The 25,460-nt window shown below is 40.4% G+C and overlaps 1 protein-coding gene across 1 annotated transcript in view; it reads right to left on the bottom strand.

Moving 5' to 3' along the window:
• Window positions 1-24,485, bottom strand: part of FAM81B (family with sequence similarity 81 member B) — a 73,478-nt gene extending 48,993 nt beyond the window's left edge. Inside the window, exons 1-4 of the mRNA XM_045565888.1 lie at window positions 24,387-24,485; window positions 21,039-21,219; window positions 19,060-19,205; window positions 9,631-9,695 (exon numbers count right to left, since the gene is read on the bottom strand). Of these exons, the coding sequence (XP_045421844.1) occupies window positions 9,631-9,695; window positions 19,060-19,205; window positions 21,039-21,219; window positions 24,387-24,485 (491 nt within the window). The remainder of the gene's footprint in view (window positions 1-9,630; window positions 9,696-19,059; window positions 19,206-21,038; window positions 21,220-24,386) is intronic.
• Window positions 24,486-25,460: the final 975 nt, after the last annotated feature.

The following is a 25,460-nucleotide window of genomic DNA, read 5'->3' as shown; positions in this document are numbered from 1 at the left end:
TAGCTCTCCTTTTCAACCTTGTCTCCTCCCACTCTTCCCTCCATTTGCTCTCATTCAACCACACAGGCCTTCTTGCTGGCCCTCGGACACACGTAGCTATTTTGTAGCTCAAAGCCTTGGCACTTGCTCTTCCTTCTTCTTGGAATACTGTTTTCCTGCAGTCACTTCATGTCTGCCACCTTTCCATTGTTTAGGTCTCAACTCCCATCTCCTCTCCTCAGACAAGCCTTCCCAGGAACTTTCTATCATAACACCCTATTTTATCTTCTCCAAAGCACTTGTCTGAAATATCTAAAGTCAGCTTATTTGTTTTTGTTTATTTTCTGTCCTCTGTCACTAAAATGAGAGCTCCCTGTGTGCAGGCACTTTGGTAACGTATTCCCCACAGTGTACCTAAAACTGAGAGAAGCACATGGCACATGGTAGGTGGACAATAAATATTCATTGACCGACTGACTTCTCTAACAGGACTGCTCCCTTACATCTTAGTTGTTGGAAAAAAGTGGCCCCATAAAGTCACAGGTTGTTGGAGCCTCAAGGTTTATAGTTCAGTGTCTTGAGCAATATAAAATAGCCTCCACCTGGGTGAGGTTCCTTTTTCCTATCACCTGAACACCTGAGAAACAAAGAAGGCTTTGCTAAGGGGTTTCATTAGTCAGATTTCATCTACCACTCATTTGGCTCAAAAATGTTCTTCTGGAAAATGACCAAATGCTACCTCATATATATATATATAAAATCCATTCCTCTAAAACCCCACCGTGCTGACAGTGCCACTCTGGGTTGGACGTATGAGTCAGAGGCAGAAGGGAAGAGGATGTCACATACCTGCTAATGGTGACACATACCCCAGCAGTGGACTGCAGATTGGCTCATTATTTTCTTTGAGCTAGTGCTTCTTTCTGGTGTCTAGACAACCTGCAGTCTGGATTTGCCAGGGAAAGTATTTGATCTCCAGTCTTCAGTCCTATGCAAACACTTGTAAATCATGTTGCATATCCCCCCAGATTTAGACTTTGTTTTCTCCCAGGTGTTCTCAGTGCGGCATATGCTGCTGGTTACCTTCCGAATGGCCATCCCCCACTTCTGCCTGACTTAGTTCATCCTCCTGTCTCCCATGGCCCTGCGGGGTGGGGGAGCAAACTAATCATGGTGGTTCCATTCTTCTGAGTTGAGGTGCAGTTGGTTTTGGTAGGAGCGTGTGAAGCAATTTAGGTCAATGAGATGCAAGGAGAAACCTGCTGTGGGGCTTCTGGCTGAGGTTTCTTTGCCTTCCAGAAGGGACACATGAGAAGAAACTTCCCTCTTCTTGGCTGGATGTTGTCATGTTTGTGGGTGATGCCTGGAGCTGCTGAAGCCATCTTGTGATCATGAGGGAACAGAGAAGGACAGAGGAAGGACAGAAAACACCTGGCTGCTTGATGATGTTGTTAAGCCACTCAATTAACCAAATCCTAGATTTTTTGTTACATGAACTAATCAATGTCCTCACATTTAAGCCATTTTTGATTGGGTTTTCTGTTATGTTCAGCTGAAAGCACCATATCAGTATCTAGTAACTTCCCAATAAATAAGTCAGTTGAAATAAAAATATATCAGTTAACAAGTATTTGCTAAATATCTACTGTAGTTCATACACAATATATGATGGTTCTGCCCCTCCAGGAACTTAGTCTAATTCAGTATTTCTCATCAAGAAACTTGAATTAGTTCACAGGGAAGGGGGAGAGAGTGAAGTTGTTAAAATAAGGATTCCTTGGCTCTACCATAGACCCACTAAACCATAATCTTGGGGCAGGCAGGGAGAGCAAGAGTATGTGCCTTAAGCAAACACTTAGGTGATTCTAATGTATTCTAAAGACTGAACAGCCCTGATTAGTTTAAGACTGGACACATGAATTGGTGAATGATGTAAGGCAGGATATATAATGAAATACTGAAGTGTGAAAAATGAAATATGAGCTCTCCAGTTCTGTAGGCACTCAGAGCAGCTTGACAAGCTGGAAAGCAAGACAGACTGAGGGTAGAATACAGGCTCCACCACTTATCGACCAAGTGTTTCAACGGCTTCATTTTTAACAGGGCCAACAAAGCCTGTTGTGCTGTGTGGTTGTAAGTTCTGAAATATCCAGTGAGAAGCATGTAGTAGGGGGTGGTGAAACCAATGCACACAGCTGCACCAAGCCCAGGGTTAGCAGGGCCCAGTGCGTGTACTCTTAGGGGTGCTGTTGGCTGATATCAAGATTGTATCTAGAAACAGCAGTGAGGAAACAGGGCCCAGCCAGCAGAGGGACCAATGGAGCAGGGTTGCCACCTCTGCTCAGGTGCCAGTCTGTGGCTGCCTACGGGACTGGCCTCAGTGTTAAGGCTATTTTTCACATTGAAGGAAGCCTCTGTGGAGGACAGCGCCTACAGCTACGCAAATGTATTTATTTGCCTGCAACCATGGAGACATTCAGTGACTTATACAAATGCTGGACTGTAGTTATTTCTTTTCCTTAATTTTTAAAGTTTATTTTAAAAAGTTAATTTATAGTTAGTGACAAACTTTCCTTTTTGAAATTTCTTTTCATGCCTGAGATTTACTATTAACTGGAGTATTATTATTATTACTCATTAATAATGCTTAGTGAAGCACCGAAGGATGCTCTGTTTGGTTTTATTTGTATGATTCCTATAAGATAAACAGCTTGTATTTTTTTCAGTATTTCCATTGCCGTAAGGAAACAGAATATTGTTGCCCAATTGACCTTTTTAAATCAACCACTGGAAGAACAAACACACAAACATTTCTCAGTTTTCTAACAGAGATTCCCGATGATACCATTATTCAAATCATCAGATCATCCAAAGAGTTAAAAACTGAGGCCTTTCACTAGTAGCAAGTTGTGGCCACCCTGATTCTTTTAGTAAATAACAAAACCTCACTGTTTTCGTGGTATATCACTGGGACCTATATCTAAATTTAACTGTGAAAGAAAAGAAATAACTGAATATTCCAGGCTAGTCCAGATGGAGTCACTAACCACAGGAGGAAGAATTCCTAGGGAGCCTTTTTGGGGAGATATTTGGGCTTTACATAGATCATTGATTATGTAGCTGACAACTAAATCTGAACAGATTTTCCACAAATTCTGAGTTCTATTTTTCCGCCGTGCAGTGTGACTTACACCAGCTGTGCTGTAGCTGGCAGCGACACTGGTACACGGAGCCTTTCCCTTCCCTGCCTGTTCTGTTCTTGTGAATAGAGCACTAAATTTACTGAGGGGGTTCTGATAACCATTTTGGCAACCTTTAATACTCAGAGACTAACATTTGAAAATTTAAACCCTTTTCTAGAACGTGAAAAGGCTTAACTGAAGAAAAATGTCTACATTTTTATGAGATCTATAAAATCTCATGAACTAGTTACATTCTCAATGTATAGAGGCCCACAAAAAAATCTAAAGCGAAATTGTAGAGAATATTTTGATGTCTCACAAAAAATAATCTGTGGGTGTGTGGGGAGTGATGAAATAGAAAAAAAGTATTTTCTATAGCTTCTCTTTTCCTTGTTTATTACCACCCTGGAAGATGGATTTTGGTAGCTGTAGAAGTCTCCATTGCTGAGTTTTCTGTAGAGCTGAATGCTCTAGGGTGTGAGGGAGGCAGTTGGAGTTTTGGGGGGCACAGTCCAGGAAGAAGCAAAACCAAGGTCAATGGGGTTAGGCCAGCAGGGGCCTGCACCAGGGAGGGTCTGAGAAAGAGACAACTCCAAATCGTGGCACAGCCCAGAAGAGACTGGAGAAAGATTCTGGGTGTGGATCTTTTCCAGTGAAACTTCATGTGCTCTGTGAGTCAAACTCCTCACGTTCGGTAGAATTTTCAATAAAACCACAAAATTGATGATGTTCCTAGTGTGACAGGCTTTCTTTCTTATGGAGGCATTAAGGATGGCAATAAATTGTTTTAATGATGTTTGCAATTCCCACAGCTTTTTCGAACCCTGCTGAGACACTTTCCCATATTACCTTGCTCTTTTTTGGGGGGGGGGGTGGTTTATGTGAGTCTCCAGGGGAAAGAATGCTGTACTTGAAGTCAGAAGGCCTGGGCTCAAGTTCTGTCTCTACCACTTATCTACCTTTAGCCTTTCTTAGGTTGCCCAGAAGAGGGCTCCTTCTCTGTCCTGTGGAGAAAATGACTCCTAACTTCCTTACCTGGCTGAGGGGATTGATTTAAATCATGTCCATGGAGGGCTCTGCAATGTCTATAAGTGTGGCACACATGTGTTCTTGTAATTATTTGTAATTATTAGGTGATGTTATGAGTTTTGTACCTCCAAAATATGTATTGAAGTCTTAAAGTCCAGTACCTCAGAATGTGACTTTATTTGGAAATAGGGTCTCTGCAAATGTAATTAGTTAAGAAGAGGTGACACTGGAGTAGGGTGGGCCTCTAATCCAATATGACTGGTGTCCTTATATGACGACAGCTGTGTGGAGACAGAAACACAGGGAGATACACCATGTGAAGATGGAGGCAGAGATTGGGGTGATGCATCTAGAGGCCAAGAAATATCAAGGCTTGCCCGTGACCACCAGAAGCTAGGTGAGAGACATGGAACAGATTCTCCCTCAGAGTCCTCAGAAAGAATCAATCCTGCTGACACTTTGACTTTGGACTTAACCTCCAGAACCATGAGACAATAAATTTCTGTTGTTTTAAGCCGCCCAGTTTGTGGTGCTGTGTTATGGCAGCCCTGGGAAACTGATACAAATGGTAAATTATTTGAGGGGAGTTCCTAGCCCAGGAATAATGTAAGGAACTTATTATAACACTATTTTACTTCTACTTAGTGTAAACATAACACTTTCATTTTATTCCCACAACTACCCTGTGGCATAAGTACAATTTTTCTCAATTTAGAAGGAAACTGAGCCTTGGAGGTTATCAGTAAGTCGGCTGGGAAATATTTTAATGCACCTCTTCTCTTTCTGCTACGCCACGGTAGTTAGTGGCTCTTTCTGTTGTGACTGCACTTTTCTCAGAGGAATAAGTTGTGTTTATTCCTCTGCTTCTTAATATGTAACCTGTTTCCAGCATCATAGAATTTTCACTCCAGTCACCTGTTTCTGCTTGGCTCACATCTCTCCTTGGGGACCTAAGGGTCCTCTCTGAGGCCCATTGTTTGGAGAGGCTCCCTCTGTGCTCTAGAGAACCAAGACGGGCTGCAGTGGAGTTCTTATGCTTGAGCAGAAGCTCTTAGCTATGACAAGAATCCAGAGAGCCTCTTGGGGCAGGAGGGACTGGCGCCATCTTGGCAGCCCCTGCCCTGACTGATTTGAGCAGTCACTGTGGGTAATGCCAATTCCTGTGGCCATGCCCACTCACACAGTCTTGGCCATCACAGGTGGGGACAGTGAGCAGATGGAAGAGAATAAAAGACTGCACTGTGGCTGATGGCAGCGCCCCCCAACCTAACACGGCCTGACCGTAGACAGCTCAGCCAACAGAGTTTGTCTTCCTTTCTCAGGCATCGTAACATGAAATATCTGTCTTCAGCAGGCAGCAACAAAAGCAATGCATCACAGCATAATAAAATGTCTGCCACGGTGCTAAGAAAAACCTGGAAAACGAATACTTTCAGACCCTGAATTCCATATTCTACTCATAAGGAGAAATCATTAATCATTTATTATTTTTCCCATTTGACCTACTGAAAGTTTTATGTATCCAAATTTTAAATATCATTCTTTGGCTGTCAGCCAGATCCTCATCTTTACAAAATGTACTCCTGAGAGAATTCCTGAGATATATATTGGCAATGACCCAGGCTGGAAAACTCCTTAGTATAAAACAACCTTGTTTCCCTGCCTCCTTTTTGTTCAGGAAATTTGGAACTTTCTCCATGGGCAGCAGAAACTCAGGATTCATTCTCTCCATAGACCTTCATATTGAACCCCAGATACTGTCATAGTTCAAGTTTGTGCTTTTCTCCTTTTTATTCCTGCCATCCTTGCCCTGTTTCTGTTCCTGCTACACCACAGGAATGTTCCTGCCTCAGAAACTTTGCTCTTCCTCGAGATGTCCACGTGGCCAAACCCCTTATTTCCCAGTCTTCGCTCAAATGCCAACTTCTCAATGAGAGGCCTGCTCTGACCATCCGTCTAACAATGTGTGCCCCTCCCTCCTGCTAGAATGGAAGTTCCATGAGGGCAGGGATCTTTGTTTTGTTCACAGGTGACTGTTCAAGTGCCTAACACAGTGCCTGGCACATAGTAGGTGCTTAATAAATATTTGTTAAGTGAATAAATGGCAATAAGCAGTTTTTGAAGACCAAAGAATCTTAAGGATGAAAGAGACCTTAGAAAGTATTTGATTAGATGATGAGAAACATTTCCTGCCCTGCCCAAAGGATAGTCAAAGAAAAAGATTTATGAGCAGAATTTGTTTTCCATTAAAAATTATTAACAAATCCCATGGGAGAATAATGTAGTTCTTAAATCTTAGCCACCTACTTCATTACACAGAAGAATGTTGATGAGAAATTGTGAGCAGAGTTGAGAAATAGCAAGTGTGTATCGTGGATCACTTGAAACTCCCACCCCATTTCATAGAGGAGGCAGACATTGCTCAGAGAAGAGAAGAAATTTTATTTTTCTAAAGTTCGCATAGCTAATTAGAGGCAGATTCAAGAGTAGACCTGAGATGCCCTGGCCTCTGTTCAGTGCTCCGTCCACCAGCAGAAGACGAAGAATCCGAAAAAAGGCTTTGGTGCTTTTCTGCTCAATTAAGCTTAAATGAGCATTGAACACGAATACTGTCATAAAATCAGTAGATGTCTGCTCATTGTGAGTCAATGAACAAATGTGGAAATCAGAATTATTTATTGCTTTTAATATAATGTCACCATATCTGTCCTATCAATGACTGCAAACATCCTACCTCCCCCATCCCATGGATTATTAATATGATCTAACATTTAACAAGTATAATAATGTGTGAATATTGCTCCAACTGCCTGAGGCCAAGAAGGGCTCTGTAAGCACACTCACTCAGCTTGCTTTTAAAGGTGTATCTCTCTAGCCTGCCCTTTTTCATAGGATAGGATTGCCTTTTTTGTTGCTGGATTTTTACTTTTTGAGCTGTTATTCTTTGTTGATAGTACTACCTATAAACACACCCATGTAGGTTAAGCCTCTGAACACATGTGATAAATATTCAGGCCATTTAATGAGTTGATAATGACTTTTACTTAAGTACCCTGTTTGCATTATCAATACATTTACTGTCACCCATGAATACTATGATTTGAAGGGTGAAGTTAATTTTAAAACTGTTGTTCTTTGTGTTTATTTTATTGGATTAAATATGTCAATTCAAAATGTCTGTACCAATGATTGAAATGCCTAAATGCCCTTTTGGTTTTGGTTAAACAGCTACCCAGAAATCTACTTCTTTAAACAGAGTTCTAACGATCCAGTTGTTCCACCATTACTCTCCATTAAATCTGTCAACTACAGTTTATCAAGAATATTAAAATGTACCATGATAGGCAACTGTAGGGGTATCAAAAATCTTAAGGCCTAGAGTCCCTGCCTTTAGGGAGCTTGCAGTCTGCTCTGAGAGATTAGAGGGGATGGTCAAAAAGAGAACTAATCATCTCAGGTAGTAAATTGAAAGTTCTAGATATGTGGCTTAGATAGTAACAAGGGATAAGGGAGAGACGAAGGTAGAAATAAATGTTGGAGCCAGATAGTCTTCATCATGCTTTTCCTTTGAATTATAGACTATTTCTTTCTCTTTGTCTTAATTTTAGTTTGTCTGGAATCCAAGAAATCCAAAAAGTTTTCTTGGATTTCTTAAGTTTGTTACTATCTTCCAAAAATTTGTTCTCTCATCTCCTGGGATGTAGGTCAACAGCTTGGGCTAAAGAAATCCACTTGGATTCATACTGAAATTTGACAGATCAGAAGAATTATTTCTATTTTCCATTTGTCTTGTAGAGATCCAGGTAGGAAAAAATTTTCCTTTTCTCCTTGGAAGATAAGCTTAGCTAATATATCTATTTATAAAAATTATTTTTGTGCATACCACATTGTGCTTAACAACAACAAAAATTTATTTATCCAAATAAAAGAAAAAATCTCATCTATCTAAATGTCATAGTTTTTGAATATTAGAAAAATCCTTTCCTCAAGTTTTTTTTTTTTTTTTTTTTGAGACAGAGTCTCGCTCTGTTGCCCAGGCTAGAGTGAGTGCCATGGCGTCAGCCTAGGTCACAGCAACCTCAAACTCCTGGGCTTAAGCGATCCTACTGCCTCAGCCTCCCGAGTAGCTGGGACTACAGGCATGCGCCACCATGCCCGGCTAAGTTTTTCTATATATATTTTTAGTTGGCCAGATAATTTCTTTCTATTTTTAGTAGAGACGAGGTCTCACTCTTGCTCAGGCTGGTCTTGAACTCCTGACCTTGAGCGATCCACCCGCCTCGGCCTCCCAGAGTGCTAGGATTACAGGCGTGAGGCACCGCGCCCAGCCCTTTCCTCATGTTTGGTTTCATTTTTTTCTAGATTATAGATTCACAGTAACATAAACAAATACAAGTTATGGGGAGAATGAAAAGAGGGGCTGAAATACTGTGAACTATTTGGAATGTATTAAATTTAATTGGCTAAAGAACAGGGAAATTCTTAATCGGGAAAATAGTGCAATAAAAATCAATGAATTTAAAATTTCATCATCTTCATTTTTCTCAAGGTTAATGGTAATTTAAAAAAATCAAAGTCCAATATGTATTTATATTTTTATCTTCACATTGACTCATTTCACTTATTTAGTCATTTTTCTTCTGTGGTCATAATGCATATTTTAGAATCAGAATTATTTTAAAGCTGCGGTGAACCCTAGAGAGTTTCTAATTCAATCTCTTCATTTTGCAAATTTAAGAACTAAAGCCAAGAGACATTATGGGACTGACTGAGGTCACACAGCAAATTAGCAGAAGGGCTGAGACTAAATCCCAAGTGCTCTGAAGACATTACTGGAAGCATTAGACCAAATCTTGCTTCAACATACGAAATAGAAAACAACTCAAATTAATACACAATGCCTCTGTAATCCCACCTTTACAAACTGGAATTCTAGGATATTTGGGGCAATGTGCATGTATCAGTAGTATGTTATTATATTTTCCAGTGCCCAGACTTGTCCCTCTTCTGTAGACCTTCCCTGGATAAGCTCCAGGTATGGTACTATAAATAGCAGAAACAAAATTTTCTAAAGATTAATTAAATATATTTCAAAATTTCCTGTGTTTTCATCATCAAATATTAACAGATTTTATTGGTTTATGCTGAAGTCATAGTTAGCTATCTGTGATATTATTGAATGTCACTCATTGCCTATGTGGCATTACTTAACCCATAAATCTACCGGAATCGACTGAAGTTATTTAAAGTGGAGGCAATAAAATCTGCTTGCTCAGTCCATCAGAAAGGAATAGATTTGAGCAGTTTGTCTTTCTGAGATGGTTTAGCCTCTTCTGAAAACAGAGAACTTAACTCAAAGATCTTATTCAGGCACTTTAATATATGACTGAGTCATTAAATGGAGTTAATCGGTAAAACTAGCTGTAATTTAAAAACTTACTTGTCAACATATTCAATTAGATCTGTAGAATTCTTGGTTGACATTTTGGCTGGAGATAATCTTACCTAAAAGAAAGGTCACAGATTAAAAATATATCATTTACTACTTTATAGATTATTCTTTTTTTTTTTTTTTACAGTACTTGTCCTTGTCATTTCCACCTTGTTGTGCAATAGGCTCATGGAAATCAAACATATACAAACAAAATTGGTAACTTATACAGATGTATCTTCCTATTGTATAATTTTTTCCTTTTATGTATATATTTTAAATTATTCTATCTCCTGTAATTCTTGTGCCCAAATTACACAGTTAGGTTTAATTTTTTTTTTTTCAGAATATTACAGGGGTACAAATGTTTTGGTTACATGACTTGGTTTTGTGCAATTTGAGTCAAAGTTACATGTGTGCCCATGCATTATACACATTAGGTGTGAATTTACCTGTCTCCTCCTCTCCCCTCCCACCTGCTTGGTTTCCATTGAGCTTTACTATTATATGTGCACATGGGTGTTGATCAATTACTTCTAATTTAATAATGAGTACATGTGGAATTTTTTTTCCATTCTTGTGATACTTTGCTTAGAAGAATGGTCTCCAGTTCCATCCAGGTTGTTACAAAAGGTATAAGTTTACCATTTTTTATGGCTGAGTAGTAGTCCATAGTATACATATACCACATTTTATTAATCCACACGTTTATTGATGGGCACTTGGGTGATTCCACATCTTTGTTATGGTGAATTGTGCTGCAATAAACATTCAATCTCATGTGTTTTTGATAGAACGATTTTTTCTCCTTTGGGTAAATACCCAATACTGGAATTGCTGGATCAAATGGTAGGTCCACTTTTAGTTCTTTGAGGTATCGCCATACTACTTTCCATAGAGGCTGTACTAGTTTTCAGTCCCAACAACAGTGTATAAGTATACCTTTCTCTTTGCATCCTCGCCAGCATCTGTTGTTTTGGGACTTTTTGATAAAAGCTATTCTCACTGGAGTTAGGTGATATCTCACTGTGGTTTTGATTTGCATTTCCTTGATGATTAGAGACATTGAGCATTTTTTAATGTGTTTGTTGGCCATTAGTCTATCTTCTTTTGAAAAGTTTCTGTTCATGTCCTTTGCCTACTTTTTAATGGGGTTTGATTTTTTTCTTGCTGATTTGCTTGACTTCTTTGTAGATTCTGGTTATCAGGACTTTATCAGATATATAGCATGCAAATATTTTCTCCCATTTGGTAGGTTGTCTGTTTGCTGTATTGATTGTGTCTTTGGCTGTGCAGAAGCTTTTTAATTTGATCAGGTCTCATTTATTTATTTTTGTTGTTGCTGTGATTGTTTTAGGGGTCTTCTTCATAAATTCTTTGCCTAGGCAGATGTCTGTAAGAGTTTTCCAACATTTTCTTCTAGAATTCTTATGGTTTCACGCCTTAGGTTTAGGTCTGTTATCCATCATGAGTTGATTTTTCTGAGTGGTGAGAGGTACAGATCCTGTTTAAGTCTTCTGCTTGTAGCTATCTAATTTTCCCAGCACCATTTATTGAATAGGAATTTTTTTCCCCGGTGTATGTTTTTGTCTGCTTTGTCAAAGATCAGATGGCAATATGAGGCTAGTTTTATATTTGGGTTCTCTATTCTGATCCATTGGTGTAGGTCTCTGTTCTTGTGCCAATACCATGCTGTTTTAGTTACTATGCCTCCTGATTTGTTCTTATTGCTTAAGGTTGCTTTGACTATTTGGGCTCTTTTCTGGTTCCATATGAAGTGAAAAACTACTTTTCCTAGATCTGTGAAAAATGATGTTGGTAATTTAATGGGGATTGCATTGAATCTGCAGATCACTTTGGGTAGTATAGACATTTTAATATTTATTCTGCTGATCCATGAGCATGATATGTTTTTCCATCTGTTTGCGTCCTCAGCAGTTTCCTTCCTCAGTGTTTTGTAGTTCTCCCTGTAGAGGTCTTTCCTCTCTTTAGTTAAGATATATTCCTAGGTATTTTATTTTGTTTGTTGCTATTGTGAAAGGTATTGAGTCTTTGATTTAATTCTCAACTTGACTGTTGGCATATAAAAATGCTACTGATTTGCATACATTGATTTTGTAACCTGAAACTTTGCTGAATTTGTTTATTAATTCCAGGAATCTCTTGGCAGAATCTTTGGGGTTTTCTAGATAAAAGATCATATCTTCAGCAAAGAGCGATAATTTGACCTATTCTTTCCCCATTTGAATACCCTTGATTTTCTTTTCTCTCATCTGATTGCTCTGGCTAGGACTTTCAGCACTGTGTTGAATAGAAGTGGTGATAGTGGGCAACCTTGTCTGGTTCCAGTTCTAAGCAGGAATGCTTCCAATTTTTCCCCCTTCTATATGATGTTGGCTGTAGGTTTGTCACATTTGGGTTTTATAATTTTGAGGTAAGTCCCATCTATGCATATTGTGTTAAGCATTCTTATGATAAAAGGGTGCTGGATTTTGTCAAATGCTTTTTCTGCATCTATTGAGAGGATCATGTGACTTTTGTTTTTGCTTCTATTTTTGTGGTGAGTTATATTTATAGATTTGCATATGTTGAATAATCCTTGCATCTCTGGTATGAAGCCCACTTTGTCATAGTGGATTATTTTTTGATGTTCAGCTGAATTCAGTTTGTTAGGATTCTATTAAGAATATTTGCATCAATATTCATAGGGGATATTGGTCTGTAATTTTGTTTTTTTGTTATGTGCTCTCCTCACTTAAATCCTTTCCTTTCTGCTTCAGGTCAATCTAGCAAGAGCCCTGTCAATTTTGTTTATCTTTTCAAAGAACCAACTTTTTATTTCATTAATCTTCTTGATAATTCTTTTGTTATTGATTTCATTTAGCTTTGCTCTAATTTTGGTTATTTCTTTTCTTTTGATGGGTTTGGGATCAGTTTGCTCTTCCTTTTCCAGTTCCTCGAGATGATTCATTAAATTGTTGATTTGTGATCTTTTAGTCTTTTGGATGTAGGCATTTATGGCTATGAATTTTTGTCTTGGGACTACTTTAGCTGTATCTCACAGATTTTTGATAACTTGTGTCCCCTTTATCATTTAGTTCAAAGAATCTTTTGATTTCCATCTTAATTCCTCCTTGATACAGCTATCATTCAGCAGTAGGTTATTTAGTTTCCATGACTTTGTGTGTAAATGAGTGTTTCTGCTGGAGTTGATTTCTGATTTTATTCCACTGAGAAGATGGTCTGAGAAGATACATGATATAATTTCTATGTTTTTAAGTTTGTCAAGACATGTTTTGTGGCCTATGATGTGATCAGTCTTAGAGAATGTCCCATTAGCTGATGAGAAGAACATATATTCAGTGGTTTTTTGGTAGAATGTTCTATAGCTGTCTGTTAGGCCCATTTGTTCTAGAGTTCTGTTTAAGTCCATTGTTTCTTTGTTTATTTTCTATTTGGAGGATCTGTCCTATTCTGTCAGTGGGGTGTTGAAGTCCCTAGATATTACAGTGCCGCTGTTTATCACTTTGTTTAGATCAAGTAGGATTTCCTTTATGAATCTGGGTGCTCCTATGTTAGGCGCGTAAACATTTAGAATTGTTAGGTCTTCCTGTTGAAGGGTTCCCTTTACCATTACATAATGACCATCTTTGCTTTCTTTGTTTTTGTTGATTTAAAGTCTGTGTTATATGATATGGGAATGCCTACACCAGCTTTATTTTGGTTTCCATTTGTGTGGGTTATTGTTTTCTATCCCTTCACCTTGAGTCTGAATGAGTCTTTGTGGGTTAGATGTGTTTCCTGGAGGCAGCAGATACTTGGCTTGTATTTTTTAATCCATTCATCCAGGGTATGTCTCTTGAGTGAGGATTTCAAGCCATTCATATTTGTTGAAAGAATTGATAAGTGGGGTGGATTTCTGTTCATCCTCTTGAGTAGAACTTTATTGCTTTATTTTACTTCTTGAGCCATTGTGGTATCTGGGCTCTGACTTTTAGCTTTTGGGTGATTTTACACTGGTGAGTGTCTATTGTGTTGATCCATGTATAATGCAGTTCTGAGTACTTCTTGCAGGCAGGTCTGGTCTTGACAAATTTCCTCAGTGTTTGCTTGTCTGAGAAAGTCTTTATTTCTCCCTCATATAAAAAACAGTTTTTCAGGATACAAAATTCTAGGCTGGCCATTATGCTTTTTGAGAAGACTGAGAATGGGGCCCTAATCCCTTTTGGCTTGTAAGGTCTCAGTTGAGAAGTCTGCAGTTAGTCTCATAGGCTTTCTTTGTAAGTTACCTGATTTTTTTCACCTTGCTGCTCTTAGGAGTTCCTCCTTCATATTTACTATGGCAAGTCTAATGACTGTGTGTCGTGGTGATTGCCTCATTGCGATGAATCTCCTAGGAGTCCTTTGAGCTTCTTTTGTCTGGATATCTAGATTTCTAGCAAGGCCAGGGAAATTTTCCTAGATTATTCCTTCAAATAGATTTTTCCAACCATTGTGTATTTTCTTCTTCACTCTCAGAGATCCCTATGATTCTCATGGTTGGCCTCTTTACATAATCCCACATTTCTTGTAGGCTTTGTTTTTTCCTCTTATTTCTCTGTTCTTTCTCTTTGACTGACTTGTTTAGCTCAAAGGTATTATCTTGAAGCAACATTCTTTCTTCTGCCTGATCTAGCCTATTCTTAAGGCTTTCCACTGTGTTTTGTAAATCCTTGAATGAATTTTTCATTTCCAGAAGTTCTGTTTGGTTTTTCTTTAATAATTTGATTCCTTTAGAGAATTTTTCATTCATTTCCTACATTGTTTTTGTGACTTGTGTTGGGTTTCCATTTCTCTCGTATTTCACTGAGCTTCCTTACAATCCATATTCGAAATTCTTCACCTTTCATTTTAATCTTTTCATTTAGGTTGGTATCCATTGGTAAGGAGTTATTGTTTTCTTTTGGGGTGTCCTTTCACTTTGATTTTTCATATTTCCGGAGTTCTTTTGCTGGTTCCTTCTCATCAGGCCTCTCAATTGAGACCTGAGGGTGCTAGGGCTGGCTTATGGACCTGTCTCTGAGCCCCCAAAGATTAGTCCGTGACAGTGTCAGGGAGAGGAGTGCTGGTCCCGAGTTGCCTTTGGGGTGCTTTAGCAGGTTTGATGAACCTCTTGGGTTATGCTGCTTTAGCGGCTCCACCCTCAGTGGGAACGTGCCCCCACCACAGAGAAACAGGCTTCTCAGTACAGAGCAGTCTCACACTTGCTATGGAGGGGAGGGGCCCCAGTCTTCCTGCACCACTCTTGTGTCCTGCGTGCACTGCTCTTGTGTCCTGAGTCCTGCCTCCCTGTTGAAGCCACCAATAGGTGATCCCACCAAATGCCGCTGCGGTGACTCTGCTCTCAGCGGTAGGGTTAGCCAGGAATGCACCCCGGCTGCAGAGAAATAAGCTTCTCAGCACAGAGCACTCTCGCTGTTGCTATGGGTGGGAGGAGCCCCAGCTACAAGCTGGCTTGAGCCCAAATTACTTTCTGTGATGCCAGGAATGGAGGAGGTGCAAAGGAGGAGGGGAGGAGGCATCTAGGTGTAAGAATGCCAGCCCTCTGGTATCCCGCAGAACTCTTCTGGGCTATGTCCTGCTGCTGAATCCAAGTTACCCATGTCGGGGAGGGGAGACTTTCACTGGGCTCTGGGCCTCTCTGGATTTGATCCGGGCCGCTATTCTCTCTTCTCTCTCTTCCTCTTTCTCAGTTTTGCAGCCTTTCTTGGTGGGGTCCCTGGATGCCTCTACTGTCTCTCCCTGTGATCCACACCCAAGCTGCAATTTTTCTCCACTCTCCTTAGTCCAACTTTCTATCCTTCAGCGGGGACAGTCTGACAAGGTATGTCTCTAGTAGGCCATCTTGGCTTTTAATCCCAGGTTATTCTTACCCACTTTATCCCTATAAAAATGTTTTAATTTTAAACAAAATATATACTATAGATCATAGACCATCAGCCCAGTTAATCTTGCATATGTCCCCTTTGTTTTTGTTTTTGTTTTTTTTTTTTGAGACAGAGTCTCACTTTGTTGCCCGGGCTAGAGTGAGTGCCGTGGCGTCAGCCTAGCTCACAGCAACCTCAAACTCCTGGACTTAAGCAATCCTACTGCCTCAGCCTCCCGAGTAGCTGGGACTACAGGCATGCGCCACCATGCCCGGCTAATTTTTTCTCTATATATATTTTAGTTGGCCAGATAATTTCTTTCTATTTTTAGTAGAGACGAGGTCTCGCTCTTGCTCAGGCTGGTCTCGAACTGCTGACCTCAAGCGATCCACCCACCTCGGCCTCCCAGAGTGCTAGGATTACAGGCGTGAGTCACTGCGCCTGGCCTAACATATGTCCCCTTTGTATTGCTAATGATTAAAACCAAAATTAAGTTCTATGGAGACACTAGAGAGCTGCATTTCATAGATTTGGTATCATAGTCAGAAAAAACTTTTTGGGAAAGTCAAAGCCTAGATTATTCTTAGGTAATTTTTAAATAAAATATCCAGTGATTATTGACTGAGTTACTCAAGAAGGCCTCACAGAATGAATTATTCCTAAGGGAAATCAGCTAATTTTCAAAACCAAAGCCCAAATCTAGAAAACTAGTCTGTCTTAGTACCTGGATTCAGATTATTATAGTCAATAAGAAATAAAAGCACAGAGCACAGCCATGTACATATTTACTAGTATTAAACATAGCTGGTTATATGCATACTTAATTGACAACTTCTAATAAAATGGTAGTACTGGAAAGTTCTATTTTCATGAAAGTTGATAATTTGAAGCATTGCTATGACCAGAAAGAGGATAGCAAACGTACTCACTGTTTTGCATATGCTGAAAATGCTTTAAACTGTAATATTCTTTTAAGTTTAAAAAACAAAACACAAATTTATCCTAATTTTAACAGCCTATCACTGAACAGGATTTAATAGGGAGAGTATGAGTGGTATTCCTCCTCAGTTAAAAACTTAAACAAAATGTATTCGTAGGATATTTTTTCTTGCTTTGTGTTATTCTACACTATAATGGTGGGCAGAATGTGTTAAGACCCACACACAGAGAGAATTTCTTTTGCAAATACCTAAGGAGCTACTATATCTTAAGGCCTAAGAAACTTAACTGGAAAACTGCCTCCTCCAAAAAAACTTAAAGGATAAAATAAGGTAAGTTCATTATCAAGGAAGCTGATAACACCTGACAATAGTGTCTCCTGATTGAGCCCTCTTGGTGGTGGACAAGCAGAACAGGCTGGAGGCAGCTCACAGTGCAGTCAGTGAGCCTCTGAGGCAGTGCTGGGGCCCCCTCCCCATTGCTGATTGGGGTCTGTAATGAGTTTGATGCTCAGAAGCCTGGTCTTCCCCTAGAGAATGCATCTGCTGCTCCACTGGCATTCAGTGTCCACATTACGAAAATTAGATTCCTAGAGGACCTGACTGGTTTTCTGTCTGGTGTGTGTTTTCACTTCCATTTCCTATTGGAACAGATCTGGGCCCTGGGATCCTCACATACTGCATGCTAGTTCTTTCCCTCTCACCTCTTCACTGTTCCCCCTGGTCTATACATGTGTGTGTGTGTGTGTGTGTGTGTGTGTGTGTGTGTGTGTGTGTGTACCAAATTTTTTTTTTTTTTTTGAGACAGAGTCTCACTCTGGTGCCTGGGCTAGAGTGAGTGCCGTGGCGTCAGCCTAGCTCACAGCAACCTCAAACTCCTGGGCTCAAGCGATCCTCCTGCCTCAGCCTCCCGAGCAGCTAGGACTACAGGCGTATGCCACCATACCCAGCTAATTTTTTTCTATATATTTTTAGTTGTCCAGCTAATTTCTTTCTATTTTTTTAGTAGAGGCGGGATCTCACTCTTGCTCAGGTTGGTCTTGAACTCCTGAGCTCAAAAGATCTGCCCACCTCAGCCTCCCAGAGTGCTAGGATTACAGGTGTGAGCCACTGCTCTATTTTTGGTATTTTCTCACCAACTGGTTGGTCCCTGCCTAACACATTCGGCAACCAGTAGCCCTTTTTAAATATTTGTGGAATTACAGAGTATGATGAATACTGTGTCCAAGGGCACTAAATTACTAGGCCATTGTCCTCCTTTCTCTTTCTGGAGTATAACAATTAGTTATATATCTATTTTATTTTACACCTACAGTACACACTTTGAAAAGGACAAATGTTAAATGTGACAATGGAGGAAATTTTGGAAAAATATAGAAAAATTAAAGATACAGGAAAAAAAATTCTCACTGGTAATTCTACTACCTAGAACAAAAGCCATTAACATGGTGGTGCATTTATTTTAGTTTTTAATGCAATTTTTATGTATCTGAGACAGTATCTACATTTTTGCATCTTTGCTAATTGAATACAGGAGTCAGTTCTGTTTTATCCGTATTCCTGCAGGCTAGGATGTTATATATAACAATTGTCTCACAGTCAAACAACTTGGGGGTTATTATGGTATTTGTTTATACATATGAGTTTTCACCTATTTCATCATAATACTTTGAAATGCTATAGTTCTTTTTGGCTTTGTGGACTGTATAAAATACTTTTTTATGTGATGCAATTTCATTCTTTCAACAGCTCTGTCAGGTAGGCATCATTATCTTTATGTTAGTGTAAGGATGACATTAGTCACTGCAAGCAGCTAAAATCCTTCCTCATTACAGAAAGAATTTAAGATTACTTTTATAGGTGAGGATCTTGAGGGTCAGAGAGGTAATGGACTTGCTCAAGATCATGTATATGATGATAATAATCATGCTATAGCTATTTATTGATTGAGTCTTTCCTACCTGCTGAGCACTTTACCTAAGACAAACCTCACAACAACTTTGGATGATAGGCCTAATTAGCCCATTTTACACAAAGGGAAATAGAGGTTAAGTGATCATCCAAAGTCCCACCGCTAGTGTGTGGTACACCAATAGATACCCAAAATCAGTGCTCGATATTATGCCAGCTCTTTCCATAACAGGATGCTGCATCTGCTGGTCAGGTGTTATAAGAAGTATAAAGAGAATCTAAAAACACTGCTTCTTTGAAAGTTCTTTTTAATTAATGGGGAAGATATGACAAATACTAATAAAAAAACTCTTATATTTAGCTATTCTCTTTTTCATGTTAAAGTCTGTCTATACCTTGAGTTTATCATGGTGCATTTTGAATCTTCATAAAAAATAAATCATCAACTTTTTAAAAATTTTAGCTCCATATATGACAAGTCAATCCAATTAATGTATTTACAGATTGAGACCATTTTTCTTTTCAGCTTATGCTACCGTCAGTCACTTTGTCAGGGCGGAACAAACAGGAAATGTGGGAAGAGTATAAAGAAAAACCATTCATCCTTAAAGCTCTCTAAGCAAGCCTAAGCTTTTAAAAAGCTAAGCAAAATATTTTTAATATGATTATAGAAAAGTACTTGCTTTCTTTTCTTGGTCACTGGCTGAGGCTGGAGGGGGGCCATCAGGTGCATCTGGCTGTTTCTCATCGGCAGTCGGGGAGGCTCTAGGAGAGTCACTTTTGTTTACATCTGTATCTAGGCAACCAGAATGCTGAATCAGATCAGGAACTATGGCAAATGAATTTTTGCAGTGGCAGGATTTTTTTTTTTTTAATTGAGAGCAGTTTCTGTAATGCCTCTTCCCTCCCCCCAACTCCAATTGTCCCTCATCGCCCCATCACCCTACAGTCAGCTAGAAGAGTATATCCTCACAGGTACTTCTATGAGACATGGAGGAACTTCTTTGAGATCAAACCATTCTATAATGAAATAAAACGGAATAATTTCTTACCCTATTGTGCTCAAGCCATCTGAGGGGCTTCTTTGAGATGTATTATTTCATTTATATGTAATAAAACATGTGAGTAAGAGAATGAAGTACGAGAAGTTTAGAGACCTTAAGTAGTCTGTAGGATAAGTACCTGCACTCATGATGCTTGATTTCCCCACTTTATTTTTTGTTGGTTTGATTTTTTGAAAGGAAACCGTTTTTTTTTTTTTTTTCTTTCTCAGAAAGCCAAAGTACTTAGGAATCTTGATTGCATCCCAGCTAAAGGCCCATTTCTGGGGCATCTTCCCCAGCGTGACTTAACAGCATTGTGACTGCAGGAAGGGCCTGTGATGCCAACGGGGTCGGCCCTCACAAGTTGTTAAGTCCCCGAGACTAGGAGGTTTGAAGGTTTTCCTTAATGCTCACTGTCATAAAAATCACTAGGTCTTTCACTTCTTTGTCTTATTGGGTGGGAAGTAGCCATTGTTAAACTGGTATTTCATACCCTTCCTCTGATTTTATCGTCAGAGTTTGCTAAGAAACCAGTTAACATCAAATTAGGCAAAGAAAAAGGGAAATGCAGTGGTCCTCCCAAATCTTCAAGTATGCTAGTGAGGCCAACTCTTCTAGGCCACTAGAGGAGTACCACAAACAATGCACAAATAATGACAGGTGACCTGGGTCAGGGTTTTAAATAGGTAAAAATATTTAACCGTAACTTTGTAGAGAGAATTTTATTCAGCTATTTGTCCAAAAAGGAGTGAATTGTTTTAGCTCTAATATGTTTTCCTGAGTTTTAAAATTTGAATTTGCATATTTTGTTAATACTTCTTAGACTTCATATACAAAAATAATGTCATTGGCTAAGTTACTGTCCAAATTATGGTGCCAGATTTGTCTTGCTGCACACATGATATTCAGGATGCTGAGTGACAAAGTTTGATTCCTAAGGTAAAGATCACCCATGATTTTGGCTTCAGTGGTGTATCTCTAGTGCTAAACCCTTCAGACTCAGAGATGCAGTAGTTCATGGTTTGCAAGCAGCCCCAAAGGATCATTACACCACCTTAAAACAAACAACCTCTTGCTCCCTGCAGGGGTGGGGAACCTGCAGCCTTAAGGTGAAATGTGGCCTTCTAGGTCGTTAAGTACAGCCTTTTGATGGAATCCAAATTTTGCATAACAAATCCTTTCATTAAAAGGTGTGTGGCAGAGAAAGATGAAGCTTTTCTTGCCTCCTTTAGGGCATAAAAGCAAAGAATCTTGAAATCAGAAGGCTGCAGGTTCCCCACCCTGCGGGAACTTGTTCCTTTTCTGCACAGGAGAAAGCATTGTTCTGTTTTGCTCCTTATAGTTTCCCTCTCCAGCTCTCTCTTTGCTATGGTCTGAATTGTGTTCCACCCCTCCACCCTCCTCCAAATGTTGAAGCCCTAACCCCCAAGGGGACTGTATTTGGAGATAGGATCTTTAGGAGGTAATTAAGGTTAAATAAGGTCATAAAGGTGGGGTCCTAATCAAATAGAACTGTGGCTTTATAAGAAGAAGAAAGCATAAGAGAGACATCGCTCCCTCTGCTATGTAAGGACACAGCGAGAAGGTGGCCATCTGCGAGCCAGGAGGAGGGTCCTTACCAGGAACCAAATCTGCCAGCGCCTTAATTTTGGACTTCTGAGCCTCCAGAACTGTGAGATTATAAATTTCTGAGGTTTCAGACAGCCAGTCTGGTATTTTTTTAGGACAGTCCCAGTAGACCAAGATGCTTGAACCACTGTCTGTTCCCCCCCAAGCCATGTTCTGCTGCACAAATACATTCTGGAGTGAGCAGAGACATGGATTTAGCCAGGGTTTCATTTACTCAAGAAAGTATGAGGAGGTGTGAGGAGTACGGGGTGATTATACTGTTTGACTGGGTAATGTAGCCCTCTGTGCCTTGATGTAGAGTCAGCTGTGAGCTCATCCTCTCCCCGACAGAGAGATGATGTTTCTTGAGGACAGGGTTGTTGTTGTTTTTTTTCTTTTTTGCATCCTTATATTTCCCAATGATCCCAGCACAATCAGTACTTGAAATTAGGAGGTGCTCAGATTCTTTCTGAAATAAACGATTCCAGGAGTCCCAGAGATTCTCCTGATGCTGAGCCACTGGGTAGAGGCTTCCTGTCCCTTGTAACTACCATGGCAACTGCTCTCGTCAAGGTCCCCTGTGACTTGTTTCTTGCTAAATCCAGTGGTTAAATTTCAGTCCTCATCTTGCCCCCTCAGCAGCACCTGACAGAGTTGAGCTCTGTCTTCATCCTGAGACTCTTTACTTGGCTCCCGGAGTGAAGTGTCTCCCGCCTTTCTGCTACTCCTTTCCATGGGTTTCTCTTTCATATCCCTGACCTCTGAGCCAGAGATCAATCATCTCAGCTTGCCCACCCAGAACTTTCCTGAAAGTCCTGTGTCCTTGGAAACTCCTCCACCCCCTAGCAAACCAGAGTAGTTGGTGTCCTATCTCGGGATGCTGCAGTGCCCCAGAGCTCAGTCCTTGAACTTCCACACTCACCGCCTTGATGGTTTCACCCAGTCTAATGGTTGTAAGCTGATGTCCCTCAAATCCTTGCCCCCTGTAGTACATGACAACAGCCTTTTCCTAGGTGCTCAGGCTCTAAACCCTGGAATCCTCCTTCACCCCTCTCTTTCTCTCTCACCCCTCCCTTTCCTGTTTACGCCGCCTTTTAACTATATCCAGGGTTGGATCATTTCTTGCCACCATCATGCTGGCCCAAGCCACCATTCTCTCTCCCCTGGATTATTGCCGTGGCTTTCTAAAACCAAGCTTCCTTCTGCCACACTTGTCCCCACCCCTAAATTATTCTGAACAAAATAGCCAGTGATGTTTTCAAAATTAACACTGAACATGAAATTCACCTATTCAAAATTTGTCAGTAGTTTTCCATCTTGCTCAGAATAAAAGACACAACTTTTCTGAGATCTATCTACAAAACCTCTCTGAGGCTGTGTGGCAGGGTCCTCCCATAGCCGCCCACCCCATCTCCCGCTACTCTTCCCCTTGCTTACTCCCCTCCAGCCACCAGGGCCCCCTGAGGACCCTGTGAACACAGGGGCAGGCTCTTGCCCCCCACGGCCTTGGACTTTAATGCACTTCTCTATATGTGCCCTTCTGTCTCTCTTCTCTTCTGTTCTTTCCCCAAACATCACTTTCTCAGAGAGGCCTTCTCTGGCTATCAAAAATTACTGTTTCCTCCTATATTACATGCACTTCCTATGACTATTTCCTGATATATTTCCCTCTTAGCATTTATCTGATATTTATTTTACTTCTCTTATTGTTTCCCCTGCTAGAATCTAAGCTTCATAAGGGCAAATATTTTTGTCTCTTTAATTCACTGCTCTGCCTCAATGCCTAGAATGGTGTCTGGCACGTGGTAGGTGCTCAATAAATATTTTAATTGAATAAATGAAGTCCATTAAAAGTGTAGACAAATTCAACAGGGGAGTTCAGAAGCACAGGTGACTTCTCTTTGGGGTCAGGTGGATGGATGTGACACGAATCGTGGAGGAGCTGGCATTTTACCTGAGCTTTGAAAAATGCACAGGCTGGGGGCTCCTGAGATCTGAGTGGCACCCATGATAGTTTGACTCTTCTCTTTCCCCCCAAAACAGTCCTAATGATACTTCAAGGGGGTTCTTACTGCCTGGGACTCTCCGCTGACACTTGGAGAGAGGGAAGGCCTCTCTCCCCACCACCAAATAGTCCTTGTTTTATTCTCTTTTCTGTCTGATTCCCAGCCAGCTGTCTGTTAGAAAGAACCTGATCAATTCAGTATGGAACACCAGACAAGGCAAGGACACCACCTTCATCCAGGCATTTCAAACATCGGTGTATATAAAACTCACCGGGAGAATTTCTGAAACTGTAGATTCATAGGCCCCACCCCACAAATTTCTATCCATCACCTGTCTTGGATTCTGTGTTTAAGCGAAGTTCCATATACTGTGGCAGTGCTGGAGAAGATTTCTTCTTTCACAACAACTTCCCTAGGTCCTAATTGCTACCTGCACTTTCCCCAAGGCCAAACCACAGCCCTCAGGAAGTCTCCCTCAGGTGCAATTGGCTTTCACTTCTACTTTGTATCTGGCTACTCATCCTTCTTCCGTGTGTCAATGATGGTCTCATTTTCCATTCTTTGACTTCCAGTTACCACTCTGTCTCCTCTGCTTCTGAACAAACAGCTTTTTCCCAGACAGGTAAATGCAGCCAAGCTATGACAGTGAATCCCACCTCCCTGAGCTCCTGTTTCCTGCCTTTAGCTCCAACTGCCCTTTATCTGGTTTCAGCTGATATTAGCCAAGGAAATTGATGAACCAAATAAGGAATGCCTGTAGTCTCAGCTACTCAAGAGGCTGAGGCAGCTGGATTGCTTGAGCCCAGGAGTTTGAGGTTGCTGTGAGCTAGGCTGACGCCACGGCACTCTAGCCCGGGCAACAGAGTGAGACTCTGTCTAAAAAAAAAAAAAAGAATGCAGCATATTAAAATATAGTAACTTTGATAATTTCCAATGAAGTAAAATGCCAAGGGAAAAATACACTCTGGAGAAATGTATTTATCTTTGTATACAGTCTGCCTCTTATTCACATGTGCAGAGAACAAAACAAACACCAACAACTGAAAAAGTGACAAAATCCCTCATGGCAGCAGGTGCAGTGCAAAGATAGGTAAGCTAACAAGTCAAAGCCGATGACCACTCGACTGGCTATTTATTATGTTGCCACCAGATATAGGAACCATAGGCCTTCCTGGGGGCAATAAAAGCCATGTTTCTTAAATTAACTTACTGGATCTCTATGACACTGGCAGCAGGGACACTTATTCTAAGGGGCAAAATTCTTTTGCCCGGCGGGTTCTGAGTGAGGCTTCTTGGATCCAGCAGTCTGCTCTGAAAAACCCTGATTCAACATCCCTGAGAATGTCAGCTCACCAGGAAGAGGCTGGTGGTAGGTAGCCACGCCAGCTTGCCGCTGTAATGATCTTGAGGATCCTGCTTTTGTTGTGTAGTAAGACCAGTGTCCCCAACCATGCAGCCTAACGCAAGCACCTGCATTTCAAGGTGACCTGAAATATCTGTTTGAAAAGCATATAAATAGATTCTAATCCCCAAATCAATGAATGTATTTTTGGCCCTAGACATCTATACATTTAGCCAAATGGCTTTAGGACAGAATTTAATATTGCATGTTGTTTCATCTCATCAATAGAAAGGGCAATGAAAGCCATAAGAGAGAAGTTTTCCTGTGCTCTGGGAATACCCCTATGTCCAACCATGAAAATAGATAAGATTCTTCTCTGTACAAAACTCACCCCTGAGTAATGCTCCTTTCTGAAGGAAGGCCTGTGTCAGCATGGGCTACACACATACCTACATCTCCTGTGGCCATGACTCCTAACCTTGGCAGAGTTTGGGCATCTTCCATTTGCTATGGCTGCTGTCTAGCATGGCTTATCTTTGTAAAAATCAAAGTAAAAAATTTGTCTAATACATTTATTTCCCCTAGAAATTTATGACTGTTTTCCATCAATATAGAAATACCTAGACCAAACCGTAAAGTAAGGGATGGGAAAAAGTCAAACGTTTGACTGGATGCCTATTATTATATGAAAGGCACTGTGTTGTATATTTATAGTTCAGTAATTCTCACAACCACCCAACGAGTATATTATCCCATTTTATAGGTGCAAGTTGAGGAACTTTTCAAAGTCTGACAAAATTCTATACTCTTCCCACCTTACCAGGCTCCTTGTGTCGTCTTTGTCCTTTCCTGCCCTCTTCTTCTTCTTGGCACCACCTATGCCCTTTGCCAGGAACCTTGTTCTTAGATACTCAAGTTTCCTGATGAAGTCATTCAATCGTTCATTTCCTCATTCCCTCGGGCATACAAGCATTCAAACATTTATTAAGTATCTTCTATGCACTTTTCTAGGTATTGGGAATATAGCAATTATCGAAACAGAAAAACAAAATTCTGCCCTTGCTGATGTTCTAGAAGAGAATGCT

The sequence above is a fragment of the Lemur catta genome, chromosome 12 (genome assembly GCF_020740605.2).
Source record: "Lemur catta isolate mLemCat1 chromosome 12, mLemCat1.pri, whole genome shotgun sequence".
In the NCBI taxonomy this organism is placed as follows: domain Eukaryota; kingdom Metazoa; phylum Chordata; class Mammalia; order Primates; family Lemuridae; genus Lemur; species Lemur catta.
This window is presented reverse-complemented; position numbering and strand designations above follow the sequence as displayed.